The 26,111-nt window shown below is 35.8% G+C and overlaps 2 protein-coding genes and 1 long non-coding RNA gene across 5 annotated transcripts; all 3 read left to right on the forward strand.

The window, feature by feature from the left end:
- Positions 1–865: 865 nt before the first annotated feature.
- LOC148804186 (uncharacterized) lies at positions 866–2,754 on the forward strand. The gene is made up of 5 exons (XR_016085448.1): positions 866–1,298; positions 1,452–1,695; positions 1,767–1,829; positions 1,923–1,982; positions 2,622–2,754. It is a non-coding gene; the product is annotated as an uncharacterized LOC148804186 (long non-coding RNA).
- Positions 2,755–10,757: 8,003 nt separating this feature from the next.
- Positions 10,758–17,654, forward strand: LOC104596333 (Homeodomain-like superfamily protein). Of its 3 annotated transcripts, none has more exons than XM_010257419.3 (7): positions 10,758–11,473; positions 11,563–11,896; positions 12,003–12,079; positions 12,850–12,931; positions 15,940–16,009; positions 16,941–17,010; positions 17,098–17,654. In XM_010257419.3, the coding sequence occupies exons 2-7, from the start codon at positions 11,773–11,775 to the stop codon at positions 17,518–17,520; spliced, it is 846 nt and encodes a 281-aa protein (XP_010255721.1). In that variant the 5' UTR covers positions 10,758–11,473; positions 11,563–11,772; the 3' UTR covers positions 17,521–17,654. The 3 variants fall into 3 exon arrangements, with proteins under 3 accessions (XP_010255721.1, XP_010255719.1, XP_010255718.1); XM_010257417.3 differs by having other exon boundaries at positions 10,835–11,489; positions 11,563–11,908; XM_010257416.3 differs by having other exon boundaries at positions 10,835–11,473; positions 11,563–11,908.
- Positions 17,655–20,041: 2,387 nt separating this feature from the next.
- Positions 20,042–24,171, forward strand: ENH1 (rubredoxin family protein). The gene is made up of 6 exons (XM_010257415.3): positions 20,042–20,253; positions 20,357–20,572; positions 20,719–20,885; positions 22,481–22,562; positions 22,667–22,735; positions 23,821–24,171. The coding sequence occupies exons 1-6, from the start codon at positions 20,137–20,139 to the stop codon at positions 23,989–23,991; spliced, it is 822 nt and encodes a 273-aa protein (XP_010255717.1). The 5' UTR covers positions 20,042–20,136; the 3' UTR covers positions 23,992–24,171.
- The last annotated feature ends 1,940 nt before the right edge of the window (positions 24,172–26,111 follow it).

Below are 26,111 nucleotides of genomic sequence, written 5' to 3' on the forward strand. Positions count from 1 at the left end.
ATAATTAGAAGGCTGGCTATTAATAGCCAAAATTCTTATGATGGTTGTTTTTGTCTTGTGATGTGTAGGCTATATTAAGGCTTACGGGTTCCTACAACTAGAAGAATTAATTAGTCTTCATGTAAATGTCAAAGATGTCCCCTGATTAGAAGACAACAAAGGCAAATAACAAATTATTCATTTCTTTTCTTTTGAGTACAACAAAGAAAAGTAACATGAATTATAGAAGGTGATGTATGTGCATGACAAATAAAAAAGAAACTAATGTAGGTGATTAGAAGACAACAAAGGTGATGTATGTGGTCATGAAGGTTCATAATATAGCTTCAAGATTTAGTCCTTGACATTAATATGCAAACTGATGTTTCTTTTTCAGCTGCAATTCTAGATGTAGAATATATAAAGTGTTTTATCTCACGATAAAGCTCTGGTGTTTTAAAACTGATTCTGTTTAGATATACAGATGCAAGTGGGGCAGACAAGGATCTCTATGAATTTGTTAGTTGCTTTCTTTGTAGTTTCATGATTTGCAAAGAGCCTGAAATTACTGTTGAGTCACAGATTTGCAAGATTGACTGTAACAACATGAAAACAAAAAGTGTGCCGTGTGCGCATGGTGTTGTTTGAAATTGATATATTTGAACAGAAAACTGGAAACAGATGTATCAGTAGTTCAACATAAAATTATAGTTCCAATTAAGTTCAAGAGCATGAAGTTCCAAGTTCAAAATATCAAGGTGAATTAAACAATAAACCTGTAACAAGGTGAATCTGGTTGATAATGCAGCTACAAGGTGAATCAGGGGGTATAAGTTGTATCCATAAATGTTTTTTTGTGGTTCCTTATTTTGCCAAAAAAGAAGGAATTTTTGTGACAAAGGGGAATTATTCCACTAAAAATAATTCAGCAAAACCTTTATTTTAAAATTTGGTTGATAATGCAGCACTTAACAAGCTTTATTCTAAAAGTGTTTATGGCACCTATCGAACCTTTATACATAAAAACCTCATTCTACAGCATTATTTCAATAAGAATTTGATTCTAACCTTTTCTCAGTGTTGTAAGGAGTCTCCTAAATGGATGATGTGTTTATGTTGGACATTTCAGATCCTAACCTTTTCTCAGTGTTTTGTTTGTTTCTTATCTTAATACCTTGTCCTCACCTCCCAGGCTTTCCCAATGCGCTCCCCTTTAGTCTCCCATGTGTCTAGAGCAATCTTAAATCTAACAGAGGGAGAGAAAATGAATATGATCGAGAAGAAGTGGTTTGGAAATCAAACTACCTGTGAAGACCAAGGTAGTATTAGTATTTTTGTTTTCTGATCAAGCTTTGGTTGTTACTACAGCCTTGTAATAATGATTCATTCTCAATTTAATTTCTAGTGTGTATCTGGTTTATCAACTTGACAACCATTGGATTTGAGATGTACTTCCTTTTTTCTTTTTTCAGTTTAATAAAGCTTCTTTTTATCCTTCAAAAAAACAAGGGCAGAAGAAGAATAATGAACAAAAAGCTCATGAAAGGTAACCTACTCATGGTGACATGGCATTAGAAGACTTCTTGGTTAAAGCAGGGGTTATTGTTGAAGCTTCAAATAAGCACAATGCAGGTGTTGATATTGGAGTTAACCCAGGTCCAGTTCCCCCACAAAGTTTCCCATGGAATACTCTCTCTACCCAATACTTGTCTTCAGGTTTTCATTGCTACCACAATCCTCAAAAATAGAATACTCTCTCTACCCAATCTCACACTACTGTTTAACAGGTTCCCGTAACTGTTGTGGGTGCAATCTTAATGGATAAATCTGGAAGGAGACCCCTTCTAATGGTAAGTAGTATTAAAGTTGGTTCTTTATTCTTACCTCAAAAAGTATATAACACAGATACCTATGATGAACAATGGAGATGATCTTAATTTCAGGTTTCAACAACAAGGGCATTCCTGGGTTGTTTTCTAACAGGACTTTCTTTCTATCTCAAGGTAAACATAATTATTATTTCAAAATTCAAACTTGATTTATAATTTAACATTTACTATTTCTTTTTATATCAAGCCTAATCAATGTTTACCTTGATACTATTTTTTTAGTATCAATCCTATTTTTTACTATTTCAAAATTCAAACCTGATTCATAATTATTATTTCAAAATTCATACTTGATTTATAATTTAACATTTCTATCTCAAGGTAAACATAATAAAATTTGTATAGTGTACATGGCAGCTGATATGTGGATAAGTAGACCAAAAATCAACCAAAGAGAGGAAGTCTTATCTCTCTTGGTTTTGATTCTATAGTGCATACTCTATGTTGGGCCATATCAATGGCTGCTACACTTAAGGGTTTAGCATGAGCTTGAAATATGCAATCAACATATGTATAATACCAAGTAACACTTGTTTTATTTCTGACTATCTTATTTAGAAAAGTTGATTGATGTATTAGATAACTAGTTTATCTTAGAAAAATAAACCATATTACATTGACCATTGCTTAAGATTGAGCCTGAGTGGGCCCATTTTAATATTTTGTGCAGATGAATATCTATTTTTATATATTTTTCTATTAATATCTCATTTATTTTATGTTTTCTAACAATTTATATGTTATTATTTGCAGGTTTGATCATTATGTTAAGTGGACTTGCATTGGAAGATGTGCTATATTATTCGACAAATTGAATTTTTTTAAAGTCCTTGTACTTTTTATGTTAATTGGATATTGTATTTGAATAATTTGTTTTGGATATAATAAAATTTATTTTTTTAAATTAAAACATTTTATATTGAAGTTGTTTTTATAAATCAATTGTCATGAGATTTGTAATAAATAGGTATTAAAGTGTGAATTAATGAAAGTGCAGGTGCAAAAAAAATGTTAGTATTAACTCGGTATAAATAAAAATAAAAAAAAATCTAAGCCTAAGGTGGCGGTCCTGACTACCACCTAAAAACGGAAGCAATATATCGACGGACCTAAGGTGGCGGTTCAAGGAGCTTGGTCCTGACCGCCACCTAAAAACGTAAGTAATATATCGATGGACCTAAGGCGGCGGTCCAAGGAGCTCTAAGCCGGCGGTCGTGACTACCACCTTTATTTACTCTGAACTGGCGGTTTTGACATACCGCCAGCTTAGGGATGATTGAACCGCGTCAGACCGGTCTTTATTGTCTAAGTCGGCGGTTTTGACCTAAGCCCGCAGAGGTTTAGGGGGCGGACTGAAAACCTAAGGCGGCGGTCTTCAGTTCTAAGCCGGTGGTCGCAGACCGATTTTCTTGTAGTGTAGACCGAACAACTGGGAGCCATGTTTAGGTTTTGATTTGTGAACTATTAAACGATGAACGATGCTTCATAGAACCTTAATAGCGAGATTTTCCCCAACGATAACAGAACCTTAGTTGGAGCCTTCATTTTTTTTTTAAAGCCTTCCTCTCTCTGGTTCTTCCTGTTCATAGATCATCTTACCTTCCTTTGTCTCAAATTGGTTTTTATTATAACGGAAAAAAACAACTCTGGAAAGAGTTCAGTTTTGTCATATGAAAGGCCCATCCCGTTATTTTCGCGTGTGAAAAAAGATTTCACGTGCAGATACCTTTTCTTGCGGGAAGAGAAGGCCACGTCGTCTTAACGAAGGCCCGATCCCACCTTAGTATATATAATAGATGTTAGTCTTATGGAAAAACATGTTTTGGATTTTGAAAGAATCTTCCCCCCTCCTCATAGATGACATTATTTTCTTCAATCAAATAAAACAATATTCTTTCAATCAAATAAAACAATTTTACCAAAAAAATCAAATTTTTTTGTTGAGAACACCTTTTAAATGATAAATAAAAAATATTCTTTCAATCACCAAGGGGCTGTTTGGTACCTAGCATTGTATTTCCATGTTCGATCCATATCAGCTAAGGTTCAAAGTATAAATACAGCCTGATCAGGGGCTCATGCTTACCCCCTGAAATGGATCAAAACCCCCCAAAAGCTTATATTTCTCATATTTGTGATCTAATGGTACGATATATATTCCCATGTGAACAAATTCATACTCAACAACCACTTTTGGGCCATTCACCATCACGGAGAGATGTTCAACTTGCAAATGGGTGAAAAATTTGTTCTTTAATTAACCTGTTTTCACTGGTTCGGTTCTTTATTTGCATTATTAGATGGTGGGTTAGTTATCATTTCGATCACTTTAGAACTTGTACAACATGGAAGGATAGTTGCAATAACTAATAAATATTTTTGATAGCAATACATAGTGGTTTGATGAGATGCAATTATCAGATTTATCATGCAAAAGTAAGTTTGAGTTTTCTTGTACCGGATGTGCCGCTTCTTTGAAAATAGTTTCGACAAGACAATATAAGGATTTATCATGCATTTAATTTTAATATGTTTGTATTATCTTGCATTCTACTTTACCCCTACACAAATAACCATCCTTCTTCCATTCTCTTTCATCTAAAGTGGATGTCATTTATCTGTCTTGCTAATTGCTAACTTAAGGGGACGTGCCACCCTCCATCCATCTTGTGTAGCCCCTTTATGATCGATCCCGTAAAAAAAGTGGTTCTCACATACAAATAAGACAAAGTGAAATCTGAAGTAAAAGTAAACCAAAATTTACACTCCTATGCATTTACACCAATGCAAATGAAATTTGTACTGCAACTAAACACAACCTTATTGTTTTTTGTCGATACTTACATGTGACGCAATAGGAAATTTACCATGATATGTATTGTGTTAGTGTCGGTATGTATCAATTGTTACTCAGCTATTATAAAGTGATATGTAATTGCTACAAAACTATTGCAAATTAACTCATTTAATTGTTACAACTACTACTCCACTGTTAATTGTAAACCCATATTCATCTATCACATGCCCATATTCAAGCTGTTATAAACCCATATTCAACTATCACATGTCCATATTCAAATTTTATAAGCTATTTCAAAACCTGTGCTCCATATAAATCCATACTAATCTGTTAGAAACCATTGCAAACCTGTCACAACTTTTACAAACCAATACTTAACTAAATTGTTAAAAATATACTTGACCATTACAAAATACAAACCATACTCAGCCATTGCTTACATTATTTTTAATTGTTGTCGATCCTATATATACAAAAGCACTAAATGTTGTATACAGAAATACAATTTTATTGATATTATTTTGGATTGGATTCGTCCAACATCTATTTTATTGAAAATGAATTGGATTGGATTTCCATAAATTGGATTTGGATTAGATTGAAATTATTTGATCCTTATCTGGTTAACTATTATTAAATCTCAGTTTGGAAAGAGTGTAAATACAAATATATACAATGCAAAACCTTGTGAACCTTGTTTTTGCACTGTACATATCTGCATTTGTATTCTTTTTAACATCAGTTTGGAAAGAATACAAATACAAATGTGTACAATGCAAAACCTTATATATTGTATTGCAAATGTTGTATATGCACTATAAATATGGGAAAATTCCCGATTTGTACCCTATAGTTTGGGTTTAGTGCCACTTTGGTCCCCAAACTTTAAAATGCGACAATTTAGTACCCAAACTTTTAAAACATGCCAATCTAGTACTTGACGTTAACCAACTATTAAGTGGCATTTGAAAAGACACAAATTCCCTTTGAGTGTCATCTAATTCTCTTTACCAACCATCTAAATTTTGATAAAAAATGAAAAAATCCCAAATCCTTGCCTTTTATTCAAAAAAGTTGGGGTTACATCTTATTGGGCATTCTGGTGACCCCAACTTTCTTGAATAGAAGAGGCAAGGATTTGGGACTGTTCATTTTTTATCAACGTTGGGTTGGTTGATAAAGAAAATTAGATGACACTTGAAGGGTATTTGTGTCTTTTTGAATGCCACTTAACGGCTGGTTAATGGGCTGGTTAACGAAAGGTAGTGGATTGGCATGTTTTGAAAGTTTGGGTACTGAATTGTTGCATTTTAAAGTTCAGGGACCAAAGTGGCACTAGCCCCAAAGTACATGGTACTAATAAGGAATTTTCCTTATAAACATTTGTGTTTGATTCTTCCCTAATTGAGCCTAAGAGTTACAACTCAGTGCTACTAACTTTTTTAATTTTTTGGGGAAATTCCTAATTAGTACCCTGTACTTTGGGCCTAATGCCACTTTGGTCCCCAAACTTTAAAATGTGACTATTCAGTACTCGAACTTTCAAAATGTGCCAATTTAGTACCTACCATTAATCAACCGTTAAGTAGCAATTGAAAAGACATGTATGCCCTTCAAGTGTTGATGTAGCGCGATCTGGTCGCTCTCTACTAGAAGGCAGCTTGAACGTTGGACTACTACGTGGCCAGGTCAAACTGCAAGGATGAAGAATCAGAGGTCCGGGGTACTTTACCCGGTGTGGGAACTCTGATGCTTAAGTTAGCATAAGAGATTGTGGAGAGCTGTTAGCTTAGAATGTAATAGCAAGTGAGATCTAAATTGTGCATACCTTGTGAGGATGCAGGCGATGCCTTTATATAGGCGAGTTGTCGTGGGCCTCAGAAATGTGTTTGAGATCACCGGCCCGTTTAACATGGAGTCCGTTCCGCACCCAAAGATGAACTCCGTGTAAGCCGATAAGGCTTATCCAGGTCCGTTCGATTCGGGCGGGATAGAGATAGGATCCATTGGCGTGCGACGTGGTCTCGAGGAGATCAGAGACAGCTGGCTTGCTTCTAAAAGGAGGCTACGAGGCACCTTGGTGAATATGACGAGCTGCTCAGGCCCCGGTGTTAGCCAAGTGACCTGAGGTGCCCAAGGTGACTTGGACTGCTGAGATGTAACTAAGTCTCTGGGTCGCTCCACGTGTCATCATGTCATTGGTCGGGCCAAATTATCGCTCATCAAGTGTCATCTGATTTTGTTTATCAACCATACAAGTGTTGACAAAAAATGAACATTCACAAATCCTTGCATCTTCTATTCAAGAATGTTGGGGTCACCAAAATGCCCACTAAGACGTAATCCCAACTTTCTTGAATATATATAAGAGGCAAGGATTTGTGACTGTTCATTTGTTCATTTTTTGCAATGTTTGGATGGTTGATAAACAAAATTAGATGACACTTGAAGGACATTTGTGTTTTCAAATGCCACTTAATGACTGGTTAATGGGATGGTTAATGGTAGGTGCTAAATTGGCATATTTTGAAAGTTTGGGTACTGAATTGTCACATTTTAAAGTTTGGGAGACCAAAGTGGCAATAAACCCAAAGTACAAGGTACTAATCGAGAATTTCCCAAAACAAATAAAAAAGTTAGTAGTAGGGGAGAGGATATTTATTAAATCTATTATAATTAATAGATTTAATTTTGTAAAAATATAGAATTATCAATAATATGAATGTTATTGATAATTCTGTTATAATTTTGAATAAATATTTTAAATTTAGTATATAATTTTGTTACAATATTTAAATAATTCTAAAGTTTTTTAATTGAAGTTTTTTTTAGATAGATATAGATAAAAAGTGGGGGTGATGATAAATTGGAATTAGAGATAGTTTTGGAGAGAACCTCTCTACTAAGGTGGCGTTTGATGGCAATTTTCAGATGTCTGAATCTGAAAAAATTGCTTTTCAGACGCCACCAAGCATTTGATATGCCCTCTTATTAGAGATCTGAAATTGGATTTCAGATCTTAATTTCTAAGAGATAGAGCGGCTGCTTAATGGTTCAGACGTAAATCAAAGGTATATAAAAGACATAAATGCCCTTAAAAAATTAATATTACATGCGTTTATCCTTCCTGTAACTCGAATCTAACCTGCACTCTCTCTGTCTCTCTCTGTCTCTCCTGCTCTCTCAATGCGAGTCTACAACCTAACGAAGCTCCACCGCTGTTGCACTCTCTCTGTCTCTCTCTCATGTATTCCCGCCACCGCCACTGCAACTTGCAACGACGGCGGTTCCTTCTCTCTCTCTCCTGCCTTCCCGTCACCGCCGCTACAAGTTGCAGAAGCTTGTAGTGGCGGCGGTTCTCTCTCTCTCTCTCTCTCACCCCCTCCCCTGCCTTCTCGTCACCGCTGCTGCAACTTGCAGCGGCGATGGTTCCTTCTCTCTCGCTCTCTCTCTCTCTCTCCCCCCTGTTTTTCCGTCACCGCCCCCTGCAATTGCAGCGGCGGCGGTTCATTCTCTCTCTCTCTTTGTTTTCTCTCCTCTATTATTAAATTCCCTTTCTCTTGGTAACGTTCTCATCCCTAACCCAGTCTCTCCCGCTGATGCAACAAATTGCAGCAGCAGCCACCTTTTAGATCTGTACTTTTCTCAGTCTTTGGCGAAACCTACACCCGGAGGATTGTGTCTTATCTCCCAGCTCTCGGTTGCAATCGTTAGACACCATTGTCGCTCAAAGAAGTCATTCTCAGAACACAAACAATCAAAGCAAATTGAGCTCTTCCCTACAACAATGAATGAATGAATTTAGGCCTAAATCTCTTCAGAACGATCGGAACCTAAGGGAGACGAAGAGCCGACAAAGCATCAACCAGCTTCTCTGAATTCTCATCGTCAATCCATGTCTGTAAACATTTCTTTGTTGGTTATTTAGAAATCGAATAGGCCTTTCCTGGTTTTAACGATTGTTATCTTTCATGGTTTTCCTGGTTTTATTGTTCATTTTGTTTATTCTTTTTATTGAAGTTTAAAATTAGTTGAATAGAAAGGTTAGAAAGTTTCTAATTCTCTGCATATCATTCTCCTTCTATCAGCTGTTGGATTGAACTTTTATATGCTATATTAGTCATGGTGACGACTGGTACTAGCATCTGAGTTACTCTAATGTTAATCTAAATTAGTCTGATATTTTAGTATCAGGTTAGCTTTAGTTTTGTGATTTGAATCGAGTAGCTACTAGTTTTGGCTTAGTGAGATTATTGGCTATTTGATAACAATGAATTGCAATTTCAGAGAGCCTCCCGTTTGCGGGAGTTCACCCACTATGAATGATCCGACTACCGAGTTTGGACGAGGGGGCAAAGTGGTCCAATTAATAATTAATTATTTCATTAATTTTTAAACATTATTTTAATTTTTATTTGTATAAATTATTAATTATTAATTATTTTAATATTTTTATAGTCATTAGTTATTTTTTTTTTAATTTTAATCGTTTCATTTAATAATTAGTAATTTTTAATTATTAATTTATTATTTATTATTTGTATTGTTTCAATATTATTTTGAGGTTGAAAATTATTTTTTTATGAGATAATACAAATTGAATTCAACATTTCAAAATAGTATGTTTTAGGGGTAAAATAGTAGAATCAGTGAATTTCAAATGGTAAATGGTTGATCGAACACAAGCAAACTTATGGATTCAGAGCCTCTAAAAAGCAGAAAAGCATCTATGCCTCTTTTCAGATTTCAGACACTTTTAATATCTTTTTAACTTTTCAGACTTCAGATTTCAGATTTATCAAACACCACCTAAATTAGAGATAATTTAAGAGATAAATAGGAGTTAGAGATAATTTAGGAGATAAATAGGAATTAGAGTCAATTTAGGAGAAAGTGGTGCCCCATGGCTAAACATTAGAAAAGCAAATCCCTCTTTCTTTATGGTTGTTAGAAATAGTTAAGCCTATGTGATTTTCTTATTGGCTTAATGGGTAATTATGTCGAATTAAAAAAATAAAAAAATCAAAAATAGGAAATTAGGAAGGGGGATTTGGTGCAAAGAGAGGCATGGTGACGTGAACTTGCTATATATATATATATTGTGCTCTTTCCAAATTGAGCTAAAAGAGTACAGTACAAATACAAATATATATAATACAAAAATACAAGATTTTGCACTACATATTTTTATTTGCGCTCTTTCCAAACTGAGCCTAAAAAGGCAAAGCATTTAGTCATTTAGTTCAGCCAAATCAGTTGTTATAATACAAATATATACCATACAAATATAAGATTTATGAATACAACATAATACAGATTACAATATTTTTTTCCCTGCGTCTAGTTTGAACAGACTACAAGATTTCATACTACACATATTTATATTTATACTCTTCCGAAACGAGAAAAGACAAAACATTAAATCATTCAGTTCAGCCATTTCAACTGTTATCAAAAACCTGACAGGAAAATATATGTACCAATTAGGATAGGATTCAGATCTAGTTGTAAAAGAAATTCTAATTAATCCCTGTATTTTAGCCAATTGGTTAGGTAATTTGCTAGAAATGCCATCTAGATGAGATTCTCTTATCTGCACGGAGATATGGTTCTGCTTAGATTCGTGCTATTCTGAACTTCGACCAAACTGAATAACGGATTTATACATAGAACCGGACTAGAGGGACCGGATCCCACTTTAAGAGAACGGTTTCACCCAATATCAGCTTATCAGATGCCTTTTAATTGCAATAAATCCTTATATACATACGTGGCGTCACATGGGCCCACATAAATCCCCACAGTAGAACCAAAACGGTAAATGATCTGACACGTGGCAAATTATAATCCGGGGCGGTTCTACAACCGGGTCATTGGGCATGGGTGATGCCGTGATGGGACCAAGCTTTGCCGGAGAATCTAGACATCTACTACTGTAAAGTGTAAACAAGGGAGAGAGGAAAAATCACTTCACGCCTTCACGGGCTTCATAAATTTCGGCCCACGCGAATATTCTCGCGTCACCTCTGACCTCCCGTCTCTTGCGGATAAGTCGAAACGCGTCCCTTTTGTGGGGCCTAGACCACTCATGCGGTCGACGTGGCACGTGGGCTGCCGAATATTCTGTGCCAAAATTGCCGGCGAATCTTCCACGCTGGCTTCCACGTGGCTCATCCTCGCCTTCCCTGTTACGCACCCAACACTCATTCGCTGATTGAATAATCTTTCTCGGAATTTCTTCTCTGTTCTCTGCTTTTATCTCTTTAACCCTTCCATGTTCTTATTTCGCGAATCTTGGCCCCTTTTTTCTTTTTCTAATTTTTTTCCTCTCTTCATCTCGTTGTCCGTTAAAGTTAAAGCTCTATCTCATCTCTGTAGTCTCTTCTTTAAGTCTTGATCGGAGCCTCTCTCTATCTTGCTTTCTCTGAACTCTTCGTTTTGTTCGTGTTAAAGATCATTATCCGATCAAACAGCAGTTCAAATTGAGAAACATTTCAAAGTCATCAGTGCATTATCAGGATTTCTTCACCAAATCTTCTCCTTTTGCATCAAAATCTTCATCCAAACAGTTCGACCAAAAGGATCTAGCTATTTTGATTCCAAGAGGTGGACCAGGTGGTAGCTTTTGTTACAGAGACAAGAACGCATCTGCTTTACGGCTTCCTCAGACAAATCAACAGCTTCTTCTGTACAAAAAAAAAAAAATCCCTCTATCTGGCTCTGCACTTTCATCTTTTGATGCATTATCCATTGAAGGCGAGACTTGTTGACAAAGAATGAGAATTCGAATCGGGGACTTTTCGCGGTACGAACACAATAAGGTGGACCCGAACTTTTGGTTGCTTTTGCTTTTCGACATTCTCTAACGAATTTCTCTTTTCTCACTGTTATAAGGCAAATGGAGAGCGAGAGTTACATTAAGGAAAGCAAAAGGCGTATGACTTATGAAGAAGTGGAATAAGCTTTTTAAACAAGGACGGAAATCGGAAAAATCCAACGTATTTCCTGAATAGTTCCTATCCAGGGAAATCAAATTTCCGGCTTTGGAGCGACTGTGGTGGCGCCGACGGAGACGGCAGCGGTGGCGGAAGTGGTGGTGATGAGATGGAGAGGACCTGTGGGAGCTATGCGTTGGAGACGGGAATGGTTCTGTCCCGGGATCCTAAACCCCGGCTGAGGTGGACGCCAGATCTTCACGACCGGTTTGTTGATGCCGTGACAAAGCTAGGTGGACCCGACAGTATGTTATTTCTTGTTCTGAGCTTCAATTAACTATCCATTTCTAGTTAATATGAATGATAATTCGAGTAAATGGATGAATTGATTGTGTACAGAAGCAACACCCAAGTCAGTGCTGAGGGTGATGGGCCTAAAAGGATTGACATTGTACCATTTGAAGAGCCATTTACAGGTAGACTCGTGTTCTCTTGCTTTACTTTTAATTCTTTGTTAATTTACAAGGCAAAGAAGAAGAAGATATTGATCTATGAGACCGACTCTGACTCTGACTCTGAGGTCGACTGGATTGGACAAATGAATTGGTGTTGGTGGCTTCTATCAATATCCCAGTCCAACAAGTGTCAGAGTTGGAATGTTGGAATGGGGCCGTCTCACACAGAGCTAGGCTTGTGAATTTCGACCCTGTCTCTGGCTGGCATTCCTCTCTGACTCTGAGCGTCTAGAGCTCTATCATCTATGGTCTAGGGTCACATGACCATAGATGGATCTGAGGCTTGGATGACCTTTCACGTGTTCTCTGTATCAGGGTCCAATTTAAATGGGTCCCATCTAAGACATTGTTTCACAAAAGATGAGTCTGATCAGATGATTTCTGGCCACTTGATTTGGATGTTATGTTGTTTTTGGGAAATTTGCCTGTTAAGTACGAAACATGAGAAACAGGTAAGACAAAAGGTACAAAATTGAGATTTATGGAACGCCGGTTGTTTCAAATTTTGATGATGCAAATGGCCAAGGGTAGTAAATTGGGAACATTCTTTCCGGTTTTAAACCAGGCAAACGGACCCTTACTTTTAAGAGATGAAAGTACCCCCAATGACATAGTGGATTGATTTTCATCCCCAAAGGGTACCTGTTGGGCTGGGCTAACAACCAAGCCCAGTTGCCTTGTCTCCAGTCCATTTTTTAACGGATCTATGTCTGGTTTTTTGGTGGGTGCAGAAGTATAGACTTGGAAAGCAATCGAAGAAAGGAACCAATATAGAGCAGGCTAAGAGCGAAGAACTAAGCGTGGACAGTGTTGGTGAGTAACCGCACTTTTGCAACCCTAATGCTGTGTTTGGCTTATAGAAAATAAGAGAGAAATATAGAGTTATGGAAAACATGGTTTTTAAAAACGAACCGGTGATTGAACCGGTCAGGGGTTCGGTTATCAGTTCGAACGGTCCGATCGTTCGACCTGAATGGCTGGCCCATTTTGACAAAAAATAAAAAAAATTAAAAAATTAGAAAACGGTCAAAATCGTTCAAATGGTTCAAATAGTTAATCGGCCGATTCAACAGTTTACTGACCAAAATCAACGGTTTTGGGGAAAAAGCGGTTTTGGAGAAAAACGAAACCGGTCAGATGACTGATTCCTAATTTTTCCGATCCAACCGTCCGGTCCGGTCCGGTCCGGTTTTGAAAACAGTAATGAAAAAGTTGTTAAAGAATCTCACAAAATGTTCCCTCAACTCTCTCTTTCTCTATTTTTTTTTTGTCAAACCAAACACAGCCTACAAGGATCAACTTTTTTCCCTCACTATTTCTGTGAGAACCTACTCGAGCATAGATTCCCACTTAGGTGGACCATGTAAATATTACATCACCACTACGATTTTGATTTCTGTGAGGGGTCACCGAAACTCAGCTAATGGCCAGTAAACCTGCCACCCAAACCCAAGCAATGTTCAAAGGATTGATACATCCGATACAAAGCGGTCAGGAACTCAGGATCCTAGTAAAAGACTAAGGGCCTGTGTGGTTTGTGGGGATAGAGGTATGGAATCAGAATAGGAATGGATCATTCTGATTTTAACTGTTCCGTTAGGTGAAATCAAAATCTCATTTACATTTCTATTAGAATGATATTCCCCCATTTGAGGGAATGGCCATTCCCTCCCACTCCTTTGAGAATGAAATTTCATTTCAATTTATTTTAACTCTCATTCTGAAATCTGTCTGAACTAAAAAGATTATAATAATGGGTCATTTCACTTCCAAATTCAAGGAATTTTGATTTTGACTCTAATTCTAATTCTGACACAAACGAAATGAATCCTAAAGACCTTGAAAGTCCAATATAATATACAAAAGGGAAAATTCCTGATTAGTACCTTGTACCTTGTTGAGTGATAATTTGGTCCTCGAACTTTAAAATGCGACAATCTAGTATCCTAACTTCCGAAACACGACAATTTAGTACATGTCGTTAATCAACCGTTAAGTGACATGTGAAAAGACACAAATGCCCTTCAAGTGTTATATAATTTTCTTTATCAACCATCTACTAAAATCAGAACCAACCCTCAAATTTTTCATCCTTGCGACAACATTTTTGTCTTTCTTCTCCTCTGAATATTCTGTCATCTTCGGACTAAAACCAAAGCAATTTCTAGGAGAAAAATTTTCCTTTAACTACTGTAATTATCTTATCTGAAAATTGGAAAAAGAGAAAAGTCTCCGGCCACCATCACTGATCTCTCTCTCTCTCTCAAGTATTGAGACAAAGCTTCCAATTCTTCTCCTATCTTTAACCTATAGGAATAAAATATTACTATGTTAAAAAAAAAATAAAAGTAAGTTGTGTAAAACTTGGAATTTTTTGTTCTTGGCAAAGACTTGTAACGACTTTGCGAGAAAGGCAAGCCATTGCAAGTGTTTGTGACAGAAAGCTTGGACTCTATTGCAAGGGTTTTGGTGTTTGTGATAGAGAGCTTGGGCTTTGTTTCATCTTTTTGAGGAAGAAGATGATGAACAGTGTGTTTTATTTTCAAGGGTAGTTTTAAGATTTTCAAGTCTTAAATCACACATGAGGTCACGTGATATACATAACTGATGGCAGGTACTAAATATTGTCGTGTTTCAAAAATTCGATACTAAATTATCACATTTTAAAGTTCAGGGCCAAATTTTCACTCGAACCAAAATACAGAATACTGATCCGAAATTTTCCCTATACAAAATTTTGAACCTTGAACCGAATAACGAATTCTAAACTAAACTGAGAAGAAACTTCCGGCAGGTTAGCTTAAGGTTTAACGCATGATTTTGTGATGGTTTTCCATAAAGCAAAAGCTCGTGATGTTTGTATTGTAGAACTAGCTAGCCTGGTTGCCAGTTAGGCTTGATGGCGAAGCAGGACGCGGTTGCATCTCGCATGTCTTGCGTATACGTAAAAAAGATAACTTAGAAAGAACACGAGTAGAAGCCCAAGTTGGGGGAATTTGAGATGGAATGACTTGGTGCTTTGTACTGTTATGTATTGACCTCATCTGCGATGGCTTTTCTAAATTCCAACCACTGCAAAAAGAAAAGAAACCAAAAGATAAAAAGAAATAGAGAATATTCTTTTCGTGTCTGAGGGAGAAATGAAGAAACTTGGCGGATTCTGCTGGCCGGTGTACCGGACAGCCCTCTTTTAGAAAGGATAAAAGAGGGCTGGGATCCTATAAAAGCGTTTGGTAATTAAATTCCAACTAATCTTTCAAAAGAGAATAAAAAAAAAGTTTCGAAAATGGTTCTAAGCTTGGAAGTTTCTTAAATCTTTGAATGCGGTGAAGGTGTTTAGATATCTAAATACTGTGATTTTTGAGAAATACAAATACTTTGTTTTTTAGTTTTACCCTTTGAATACAATACATATGATAATTATCTTTTTGTTTAATTCTCTATAATATCATAATAATAATAATATAATAATAATACCATACAGACTAATATTATAATAAAATACAAAAACAATATTATCATATAAATATAATGTATTTATTATATAACACAAAAATATAATGTATTTATAGCATATAAAGAATCATATTCTATGTTAGGTTGAATTTTCCAACCTTACCCTAAAATAATCTTGAACAAATCCTTACTCAATCCAACCTTTTTCTTTTTGCCCGGCCCAAGTTGCATCTGTACCTATTTTTACCGCTGTGTGGAGGGAAGTAATATGAAAAATGTTCAAGTGTGAAAACTAGAGTACTAGATCTTCTCTCTTCTCTTCTAACAAGTATTCTTTACTAACTGACATTGCTTTATGGATATAGGAGACTCTGGTTATAACCACATGCATTTTTCGGCGACAAGCAGCAGCACTTCTAAAGAGAACAGTGAAAGGTATGTATCCTCCCTGTGGAAGTTCATTTGCACTCCTACAAGTGCAAGACCATCACAGTGCGGGGTGTTGGGCCTCCTACACTTGTTTTACACTTCTCTTCTAACTTCCATTCGGTGTGTAACAGATGTCCCATCACATGTGTATTCTTATATGAATAAGGATTTCTACACTGTAAGGGAACACTTGTCATAAACTGAATGGAAGTAGGGGTGTCAATGGATCGATTTTGTATTGGATCCCATCCAAACTAAAATTAATTTGAACGGATTGAACAGACCAATAAAACATTGAATTGGACCAATCCAGACTTAATGGTCTAAAGTATTTATTGGATTGGATTGGACTTGATCCATTTATAATCTACTCACATTGGACTGTATTGGATTGGACCAAATCCAGTCTAATTGATAGCCCTAAATGCAAGAAGTGTGGGATAAAGTTTGCTTTTATAACTCCCAACAAGAAAAACAGTTCAAATTGAACACCCAGTAAGGGAATGCTTTTGTTTTCTAAAGCAAAAATGTTTTTACTGACATGTCAATTGTTTTTGTTTTAGAAAACAAAATCATACATATTTGTTTTTAGAAAACAAAGCCATTCACATTGGAGAACACCCCCTAAATGTGAAATCGAGCGACTAGATTTTCTCTCCATGTTTGTTTGGGGCATCTTATATTCTTATTTACCAGGTAAGACCAACGCTCAGAAACATAAACAGCATGTAGCAACTAGCAAGTTACAGAACAGGTGTCGGCCAGTCAGCTGTCCTGGTCACTGGCTCCACTGCTGGGGTCAAAAGAACAATAGAACCAACTTTTTTTTTCATAGGCTGGTGAATTATTTCAGATTCACTTCTTGTGATGCTACAATTACAGAAAAATAAAAATAAATTGAATACATAAATAATTAATATCCTTTCTTCTATAACAGAGGAATACCAATAGCAGAGGCATTAAGGTATCAGATTGAGGTGCAGAGAAGACTGCAAGAGCAACTTGAGGTAGGCAACTATTGGATTTTGATTTTCTGTAATACTCAATCTTTCTTAAACAACTCACCCCTACAATCTCCACAAAATTTCATGCAGGTGCAGAAGAAACTACAGATAAGAATTGAAGCACAAGGGAAGTATTTACAAGCCATATTAGAGAAAGCCCAGAAGAGCCTTTCCACTGATACGAAATGCCCAAGGAGTTTAGAAGCCACAAGAGCCCAACTGACTGACTTCAATTTAGCACTTTCAGGTCTCATGGAGAACATGAACCAAGTGAGGGAAGATGAGAGCAAAGGTGAAATGATAGGGAAGAGTTTATTGAATGATAACCAGGAGAACAATCACAGTTCAGGTTTCCAGCTTTACCGGGAGTTAGAAGAAGCAAAGAAGAAAGAAATTAAGATCAAGGTTGAGGAGAGCTCCTTACTTTTTGATCTGAATGTTAAAGGTGGCTATGATTTCCTTGGGCCCAAGGGAAGCGAGTTAGACCCCAATATGAATATACAGAGGATATAAAGATTTTATATGGAGATGATCTACTTGAAGGCTTAACGCACTCTAGAAAGTTCTATCCTGACCAGTCTTCTAAGTTTTGTGTAATTCTGTATAATTTAGACTTGAATGTCAGAAAGTATTCTATTTTGCCAAAATGGGTAGTTAAGCATGGCCCTCCTAAATATTGATTTTGAGCCATCCAGTCCTTAAGCTAGGTAAAGAAGTAATGTCTACAAGGAATCCTCTTTGATGAGCTGTTGGCTGAAATTATTAAAACTAAAGTCAAGGAAAAAGGGGCAAAAATTTGGATGACTAGAGATGTACTGAACATCCCACAATAAAGCACAATGTATTGGGTATTTAGTCTACTAAGGATTTGACTACTATTTACTCATATGTTGGCTTTTAATGTCACTAAATTTACAAAATAATATAACTTAAGCCTTTTATGAATGGTGATTAATACAGGATTGATATGCACACGCAAAGCTCTTATATTTAACCATTATGCATAGATATGCGCATGCAAAGCTCTAATATTGACCATCGTGCATCCATTCGCTTCAACTTCAGCCATGCAATGAACTATAACAAAGAAAGAACCAAGGAAACTAGAAAAGATAAGCATGGTTTTCAAAACCGGACTGCCCGGAAAAATCAGAAATCGGTCACTATTTTCTCCCAAAAGCGCTTTTTTTCTCCAAAACTGTTGATTTTTGTCAGTAAACCGTTGAATCGGTCAGTTAACCGTTTGAACCGTTTTGACCGTTTTTCAAAATTTTTAATTAATTTATTTTTTGTCAGAACGGGCCGATCATTCGGATCGAATGGTTAGACCACTTGAACTGGTAATTGGACCCCTGACCGGTTTGGTTTTAAAAACCATGAAGATAGGCATGAGAGAAGAGAACGATTTTATATGGTTGGTTCTAGGCTTCTAGTCTTTAAGAGTGATCATTTTCAGCCTGGTCTAGAGATTTTAGGTTTGGGCATAAGTTTTGTGTTCAGGCTAGGTTTGAGTCCAGGCCCACATCAGACTCAATAAATTTCTGAGCTGGGATGAAAATAAATAAAACACACACATATATATATATATTATATTTAATAATTAATAAATAAAAATCATTGCCACGAAATCCAGCTAGACTGGGCTTATGTCCGAGCTGTAGCTCTTACCCCAGTCCAGGATTAAAAAAACGAGGCACACTCCTTAATTATGAGAATTAATATAGAATGACACAAGAAGGTTATGTATGGTACTATGGTGCAGTTCAAGTAAAAAATAAAAAATGTGAACTAATGGTTTTCAATTCCAAAACCATAATGAAAATTATGAAAGCCAAATGTCAGTAACATTTTACTTGATGAAAAAGAACCAATAGTGGGTTTATCATGAATTTCTACAAAATTTCTCAGTAAAACATTGGAAACTTGATTTTCCCACACATTTGGCTCAACAAATCGAACACAGGACACCCAAGTGAGAGAATAAATTTTCTGTTTTTATCCCATTCTCATCCCCTCTCATATCGTTTTTTTTTTTGGAAATCAGACAGTAAAGATGACAATTTGACCCGTCTCCATGAGGCCCTACATCGATCGGGGGATTCTTTTGACCAGCTGATCGGGGTCTGGGGCGGGTTCAGGGATAACTCGAAATTCTGGGGTCGGGGATGGGGCAGGGATGATATTATAATATCATATATTATATAATATAAAATAGTTTTAAGTAGATTTAAAAAAAATAAAATAATAAATATACAAATAAGAATAACTAGGGTAAAGTGGAGCAAAATTAGGAATCCCTGATCCCCATAGCAACAGGGATGGGGTTAGGATTTTTATCTCCGCTGGGGTTTGAGGCGAAGAATTTGAATTCGGGGTTGGGTACGGGCAGGCAAAACCCGACCTTGCTCCTGCCTCGTTATCATTCCTTACAGACCGTAATGAAAATTATGGGAGCCGAGTATCAACTCCAAAGAATGATATGTGTTCGTAAGGGTGTCAATTTGGACCGACCCCATCCAGTCCAAAATCAATTTGGATGAATTGGACGGACCAATAAGGCATATTGGATTGAACCAATTCTATCCAAAATATTTATTAGATTGGACTGGACCTGGTCCATCTATAATAAATTTATATTGGATTCAGTTGAATTAAGCCAATATCCAATCTATTGATCTAAGAGAATATAGGTGTCAATGGACTGGGTTTGGGTTGAAATTAATCTAAATTAAAACGAATTTAAACAAATTAAACGGTTTAAACATTAAATTGGATCGGTCTAAAATGGTCCAAAATATTTATTGGATTGGACCTGATCCATTTATAATGGGTACAATTGACACCCCTACGTGTCCATCAGTTGAGTGGTTCAAAGGACGCTACGAACGCCTGCGTCCTTGATTTGTGGAGCTGAAAGAAGCTCGTCTTGTGGGCCTCGACTGGCGTGTGCCTGGCTAGTTGCCATCCTCTCCGCCACTAAAAGGTTATCTCGTCTCGCATTCCTGTCCACGAGCTAAATCCAACACTTTTGATCACCAACTTCTTTTACTTCATCTCTCCCCTGCAAATCATGCATCCTCATTCAGTCGTTCATTCGGTCATTCTTCTCATCAAAGATCAATCAAGAAGATGTCGTCGGCTGTGGCTGCAGCTGCTTCCTCTTCTTGCTCCACATTAACCAGAAATCATTCTCTTCAACCCACCACCACAACTCCTCCGAAATCACTCACACCTGTTCACAACCAGGTACGTTATTGAAATTGAAATCAAAATTAAGAAAAAAAAAAAAATGAAAACCCACTAAAGAAAAACCACTGATTTCTCTGCTTATCTCCGTTATCTTGTTTAGAAAACCTCCTTTCAAGGTCTCTCACTTCCCGATGCTAAAAGGGGTCTGCCAAATTCTTTCATAGCAGAGAAGAAGAGGAGCGGTTTTAAGCTCAGAAGAAGAAATCTCGAAATCACAGCAAGGACTGCTGGTGCTGCAAAGAACATTGAAGTTGAAGTCGACAAGCCTTTAGGTCTCACTTTAGGCCAAAAACAAGGTGGTGGAGTTGTCATCACTGTGAGTTTTCTCTTCTTTATTTTTTCTTAAATTTCTTCTTCTTTTTGCTTTTCGATCATAAAATTACAACTCCAACGAGGGCATTTTTCGGGGATGCAATTTTGAATCTTGGGTTGTTTTGGGCAATGAAACCATTTTTCTGTTAGGGTGTGGAGAGTGGCGGGAACGCTGCAAAGGCAGGGCTCAAGGTAGGGGATCAGGTACTATACACAAGCAGCTTCTTCGGGGACGAACTTTGGCCCGCAGATAAACTTGGATTCACCAAAACTGCCATTCAAGCAAAGCCTGATTCTGTCTACTTTGTAGTTAGCAGGTCCTCCCTTCTCCTCTTTTCAAATGACTAGCATTGTCAAAAGGGTCTATGGACATTATATATATTGGGTTTCAGTTGATCTTTTTACTCTCTGCAGTTAGTGCAACGTGTAAAGAATCTTGAATATTACTGCATTTTGTCCTCTTTTCTAGACATTGATTAAGTTCATCAATTTTAGTTCCCCAAAAAGGTATCGGTTGAGAATTTCTGTATTAGGTGGAGTTCTGACCTGACTCGACCTGGCTTAAGATAGTCAATAGCTATAAAACCAGCTTGACATACGCACTGTTTCCACTCCTGGGTTTGACATTTCTCTGTGCAATCAACACATCTCTCCATTTGGTGGCAATTAACAACTGGAACTTGATATTTACTAGCCTGATCATTGGTATCCCTAGGTAATTTTTCTTGTGCAATGAGAAGTACCGCATGCAACATAGATTTTTTGATAAATCCACAAGCAACATAGCTTTTTTGACTAATTGTTTGGACACATTATGATCTCTCATTTGAGCCAGAGGCTGTACGTGCCAAATTTCTTATTTTTTATTTCATTCTCCATTTTTTTTCATTAGTATGCCATTTCTCTTTTTGTTAGCTATTTTTGTAAAGCATGTAGCATTTAAAATCATAACACTTCTCCAAGGACATGGTTGTGAGGTTTTGAATGGGGAGCCATGGTATATTTGAATTTATAATGCTGGAGGCTGGAGCTGAAATTCAAGAGAAATCATGGAGGTGGAGGTGGTCATATGTTTAAGTTTCAGTCTTTTGGAAATTTACTATTCTTGGTCAATTCAACTCAGCCTTAACCTCAACTACTTGTAGCTGGTTAGATGAATCCTGTATGCCATTGTGCTCAATCAAGAGCCATGTCTTCTCTCCAAGTCTTCAAAACATTTTTACCACTTCTTAGTACAAGTATATAGTAAAAATCTTAATTATCATTAGCTTGTAGCTATTTCATGTTGCACCTTGTTCTGCAATGTTGCACCTATAACTGGTTTTGTCCCCTATCTAAACACCTTCAAAGCTTTTACTTTTTTTCTTCATCTTAAGCCTAGAAATTCCTTTCCTGGACATACTAGAAACATCCTAAATTAATTCTCAAGCATTCTCTATCATATAATCTATATATTTCATTTCTTCTTATCTATTCTGCCTATGACAGATTTGTAGGATTTCCTCTTTCTCATCCTACATCATCATCATTGAAATGACAATTCAGGATCTATGCTCATAAGAGTTTGGCAAAAGATTTTATGATGGCTGCCAACCTGACACCACTCTCCCTTATCTAGGCTTGAGACCGGTGATGTAAGACAAGCTCAAACTGGTGGAGTTTTTCTCATTCTATATCACTTTACTATTTTGCTTATGGGTCAAAAACCCTGCCCTAAAGATTTTAACATATAATTGGAACTGCAAAGTGGATTTGCGGGATGGAAAACAAACCTGATGAATCTGAAAAGAAAAATCTCCAACACCAGAACTTGTTACAATTTACATTTTTATGGGCATAATGTATCAATTTATTGGTATGTTAACAAGGACACTGTTTTTCTTACACTTATCACTTCCATCTTTTTGTGTAGAGGTGTGGATGTAGATGTAAAGCGGTTACCAAAGCGCCCTGCACCACCTCGCTTTGGACGGAAGTTAACTGAAGCACAAAAGGTAAGCCTCCTTTCATTCTCATGAACTTATTGTTTTACTTTAGAGGGAAAAAATGATATGTACTTTTTATGTTGAATTATCAAATGGGGTTCTCCATTTTGCAGGCCAGAGCAACTCATATATGCCTTGATTGTGGGTATGTTTATACCTTACAGAAACCATTTGAAGAGCAGGCAAGCCTACTTATCTCCTTTGGTTTTTATATAAAGTTCACCAATTCATACATAATGACCAGATTATATTTCTAGTCTACCATGGGGGGATTCAATTGTTTCTGAACATCAAATGCAGGGATACATGATTCTTCAATTCTTCCATATTGATATTTTGACATTTGCTATGTTGTTTTGCTCAGAATTCGTATATAAGAGTTTTAGAAAACAGGGATGGTGGTTCTCAACCTATTTTGCATGCTGCCCTGGTTTTGGCTGGTCTTGACCCAATTTCTCAATTTGGGTTGTGCATGTGTTAGCTTGACCTATTTTAATAAATTTTGGTTGATTAAAATCAATATGTTAATGTTGCAAATTTATATTCTTTTTGCTGCTGTGGCAGTTGTTTTTGTTTTGAAAAACAAAATCATACATATTGGTGAACACCATCTAAGGGGGTGGTCTCCATTTTGAATGCTATCATTTTTTCTTGTTTCTAAAATATGCTGCATCAGCAAGGAGGGGGGGGGGGGGGGGGGGAGGGTACTTGAATAAATGTTTTCTTAAAGAAAGAGAAGACTTCGGATCAAATCCAAGGATTCAGAGTACCTACTAAAAACAAGGGCTACAGTTGACAACGAGAAAAACAATTCACGGTGGAGAGTACCCACTAAATATAAGCTTATGTAGATTCCATTATATTCTTTATCTTTTTAACTTGGGTTCTTGTAAAGCTTTACTGTCTTCATCTCTTTAGTTTGAGTATATTGCACATAATATAGGAAAAACATATTTGAATCACCTTAATCAAACAACAAAGAATTTGAGTTTTGGCATTGTTAAAGTTTTAAAGTTGGTATTATATACCCATGTCCAATATCTGCTTTATCATCCCTGGTGGGGACAGTATAACCTTGTTCCACCATTTCACTCAGAGGCCTAAAATATGATTTTATAAAATTTCCCCGACTTATGGGGTGGTCAAAGTCATGTTTGATTTGAATGATGTTACTCTGCTGTATGATAAATCTGGAATATACATATTAACTTTGATTAAATACCTTCAAAATTGAAGCTTTCTTGAGAGAAGTTTATATATTTTGCAGCCGGACACATATGCATGCCCACAATGTTCAGCGCCAAAGAAGCGGTTTGCACGTTATGATGTTAATACTGGAAAACCAATTGGTGGTGGGTTGCCTCCCATTGGGGTTATAGTTGGGTTATTGGCTGGAATTGCAGCAGTTGGAGCGTTACTTGTTTATGGACTTCAATAGTGCAGTTTATTACTATTTTTTTTTTTTAATTAACTAGTGGAATGGCCCGTGCGACGTGGTATTTGATATTGATGGTGATGTTTGACTATGCTTTTACATATTGGGCATAGATGAAAGTTCATATACCGTTCAAGTCTTAAGACAATTATATAGTACATAAAAAAGACTATCCTCACAAAATGCTAAGATTTGAATTTTGTAATATGCATATAATGTTGGTTGCAAATGCCTTAGATTGAAACATTAATGCACCAAATCAATGATAAAATCGCATTCAACAACATTATATACAGATACAACTCATCCCAATGAAATACAAAATTTATGGAGAATTGGTGACGCCACTCTTAACTGATCTCTTGTATTATGATAACCTAAAACCTATGAAAATAATTACAATTAATGGTTGTAAGTAAACTAAGCTAGATGTTAATTTACTCAAATAACCATTGAATAGCAAAAGTCATTATCTAAGATGATTATTAAATAACTTATGTTTAAGCCTAAAAACATTTTTTCTTAATTTTTAAGTAAGAGAAAATAAAGAAATTAGTTGGAAGCAAAATTTATAAACCAATCACTAAAATAACATGTATGCAAACACCTTCTAGGTATGTTGAGCACCTCCACACATTTGTTTAAGAATAAAACAATCGAACAATTCATAATGCGTCACAATGTTGCATATGACTGAGGACATGAGTTGCAGGCCCTATTTAACAACCGCACACATGATAACATACATTCCCTATTTCAATCCAAGCCCACCATAGCCCAACCTTCCCGACCCATTAATTTTTAAGGGGTATAAATGGTATGAAAAATCAAGGTCTTTCAACCACACTAATTAAATCATTCTCATTTTTCATATATGGTAGTAGATATGAATATTTATTTTATTCTACATTTTTTCTTCATTTTTTTTATAATTTATGGTTTTTCTTTGTAATTTATGTTTTTTCTTCAATTTTTATGATTTTCTATATTTTTTGTAAATTTTCTTTGTGTTTCTTTGATTTTTTGTAATTTATATTATTTTCTTCATTTTATGTGTTTTTTCACAATTATTTTCAATGACAATATACAATGGAAAAAAAAAATAGAAACTTAAGGGTAAAGTTGGAAAGTTGGAAAGTAAAATACAAAAACACAGTTATTTTCAATTATTTTGTGTTTTTGACTAAACCAATTGTAACATTCTCATTTTTTCAGTATGGTATAGATATAAATTTGTAATTTAAGTTATTTTTCTTTAATTTTTATGAATTTATATATATATTTTTTGTAAATTTTGTATGTATTTCTTTGTTTTTTTTTGTAATTTATATTATTTTCTTTATTTTATGTTTTTCATAATTATTTTGCAATGACAATATATACAATGGGAAAAAAATAGAAAGTTGAGAGCAAAGTTGAAAAGTAAAATCAGGGTGTTTTAACAATATTAATTGCAACATTCTCATTTTTTTAGTATGGTATAGAAATTTTTAGGATTTTCTATATTTTGTTTTGTAAATTTTCTATGTATTTCTTTGTTTTAATGTAATTAATATTGTTTTCTTCATTTTGTGTTTTTTTCATAATAATTTTGCAATGACAATATATGCAATGAAAAATAATAGAAAGTTTTGAGGGTTAAATTGGAAAGTAAAATCAGAGTGTTTTAACCAAATCAATTGCAACATTTTCAATATATATATATATATGTATGTATAGAAATCATGAAGTAATTGGTAAAATGACTCATTTTTGTTTGATCCTTGGCTTCCTACTTTCTTATGATTATGGGTATTCCAAAATGTGAAAGTGGCAGAGTTTTCTTTAACTTCTCTAAGCCAAATGCTACACTTAGAATGTTTATGAGAATTTTAATAGTTCAACAGGAATAAGATTAACCTTATTATTTACATTATAAAAATGCGTCTTTTTGTGGGGCAAAATTGAACTGTTATGGCTCTATTTTATTTTCCTTTCTCTGGTCCAATCTTATTCTGTGTTAATGTGTTATCATTTGCAAAATGAAATTGAGAATCAGGAAAAGGTAAAATAAAAAAATTGCTGGATTACAAAAAAAGGTGAAATGGCCAATGAAAAGAAAAATGTGAACCTGGAATTATTTT

Source organism: Nelumbo nucifera, chromosome 1, assembly GCF_055504915.1.
Source record: "Nelumbo nucifera cultivar China Antique chromosome 1, China Antique-T2T, whole genome shotgun sequence".
NCBI classification, from domain to species: domain Eukaryota; kingdom Viridiplantae; phylum Streptophyta; class Magnoliopsida; order Proteales; family Nelumbonaceae; genus Nelumbo; species Nelumbo nucifera.

What these genes read in the sequence shown, in the direction of transcription:
- LOC104596333 (XM_010257417.3), top strand. Translation starts at nt 11,773, where the DNA reads ATGGAGAGGACCTGTGGGAGCTATGCGTTGGAGACGGGAATGGTTCTG. An exon ending in AAAGCTAGGTGGACCCGACA is followed by an intron (nt 11,909 to 12,002) that starts GTATGTTATTTC and finishes GATTGTGTACAG; the next exon opens with AAGCAACACCCAAGTCAGTG. An exon ending in ACTAAGCGTGGACAGTGTTG is followed by an intron (nt 12,932 to 15,939) that starts GTGAGTAACCGC and finishes TTATGGATATAG; the next exon opens with GAGACTCTGGTTATAACCAC.
- ENH1 (XM_010257415.3), top strand. Translation starts at nt 20,137, where the DNA reads ATGTCGTCGGCTGTGGCTGCAGCTGCTTCCTCTTCTTGCTCCACATTA. An exon ending in TCACACCTGTTCACAACCAG is followed by an intron (nt 20,254 to 20,356) that starts GTACGTTATTGA and finishes TATCTTGTTTAG; the next exon opens with AAAACCTCCTTTCAAGGTCT. An exon ending in GTGGTGGAGTTGTCATCACT is followed by an intron (nt 20,573 to 20,718) that starts GTGAGTTTTCTC and finishes TTTTTCTGTTAG; the next exon opens with GGTGTGGAGAGTGGCGGGAA.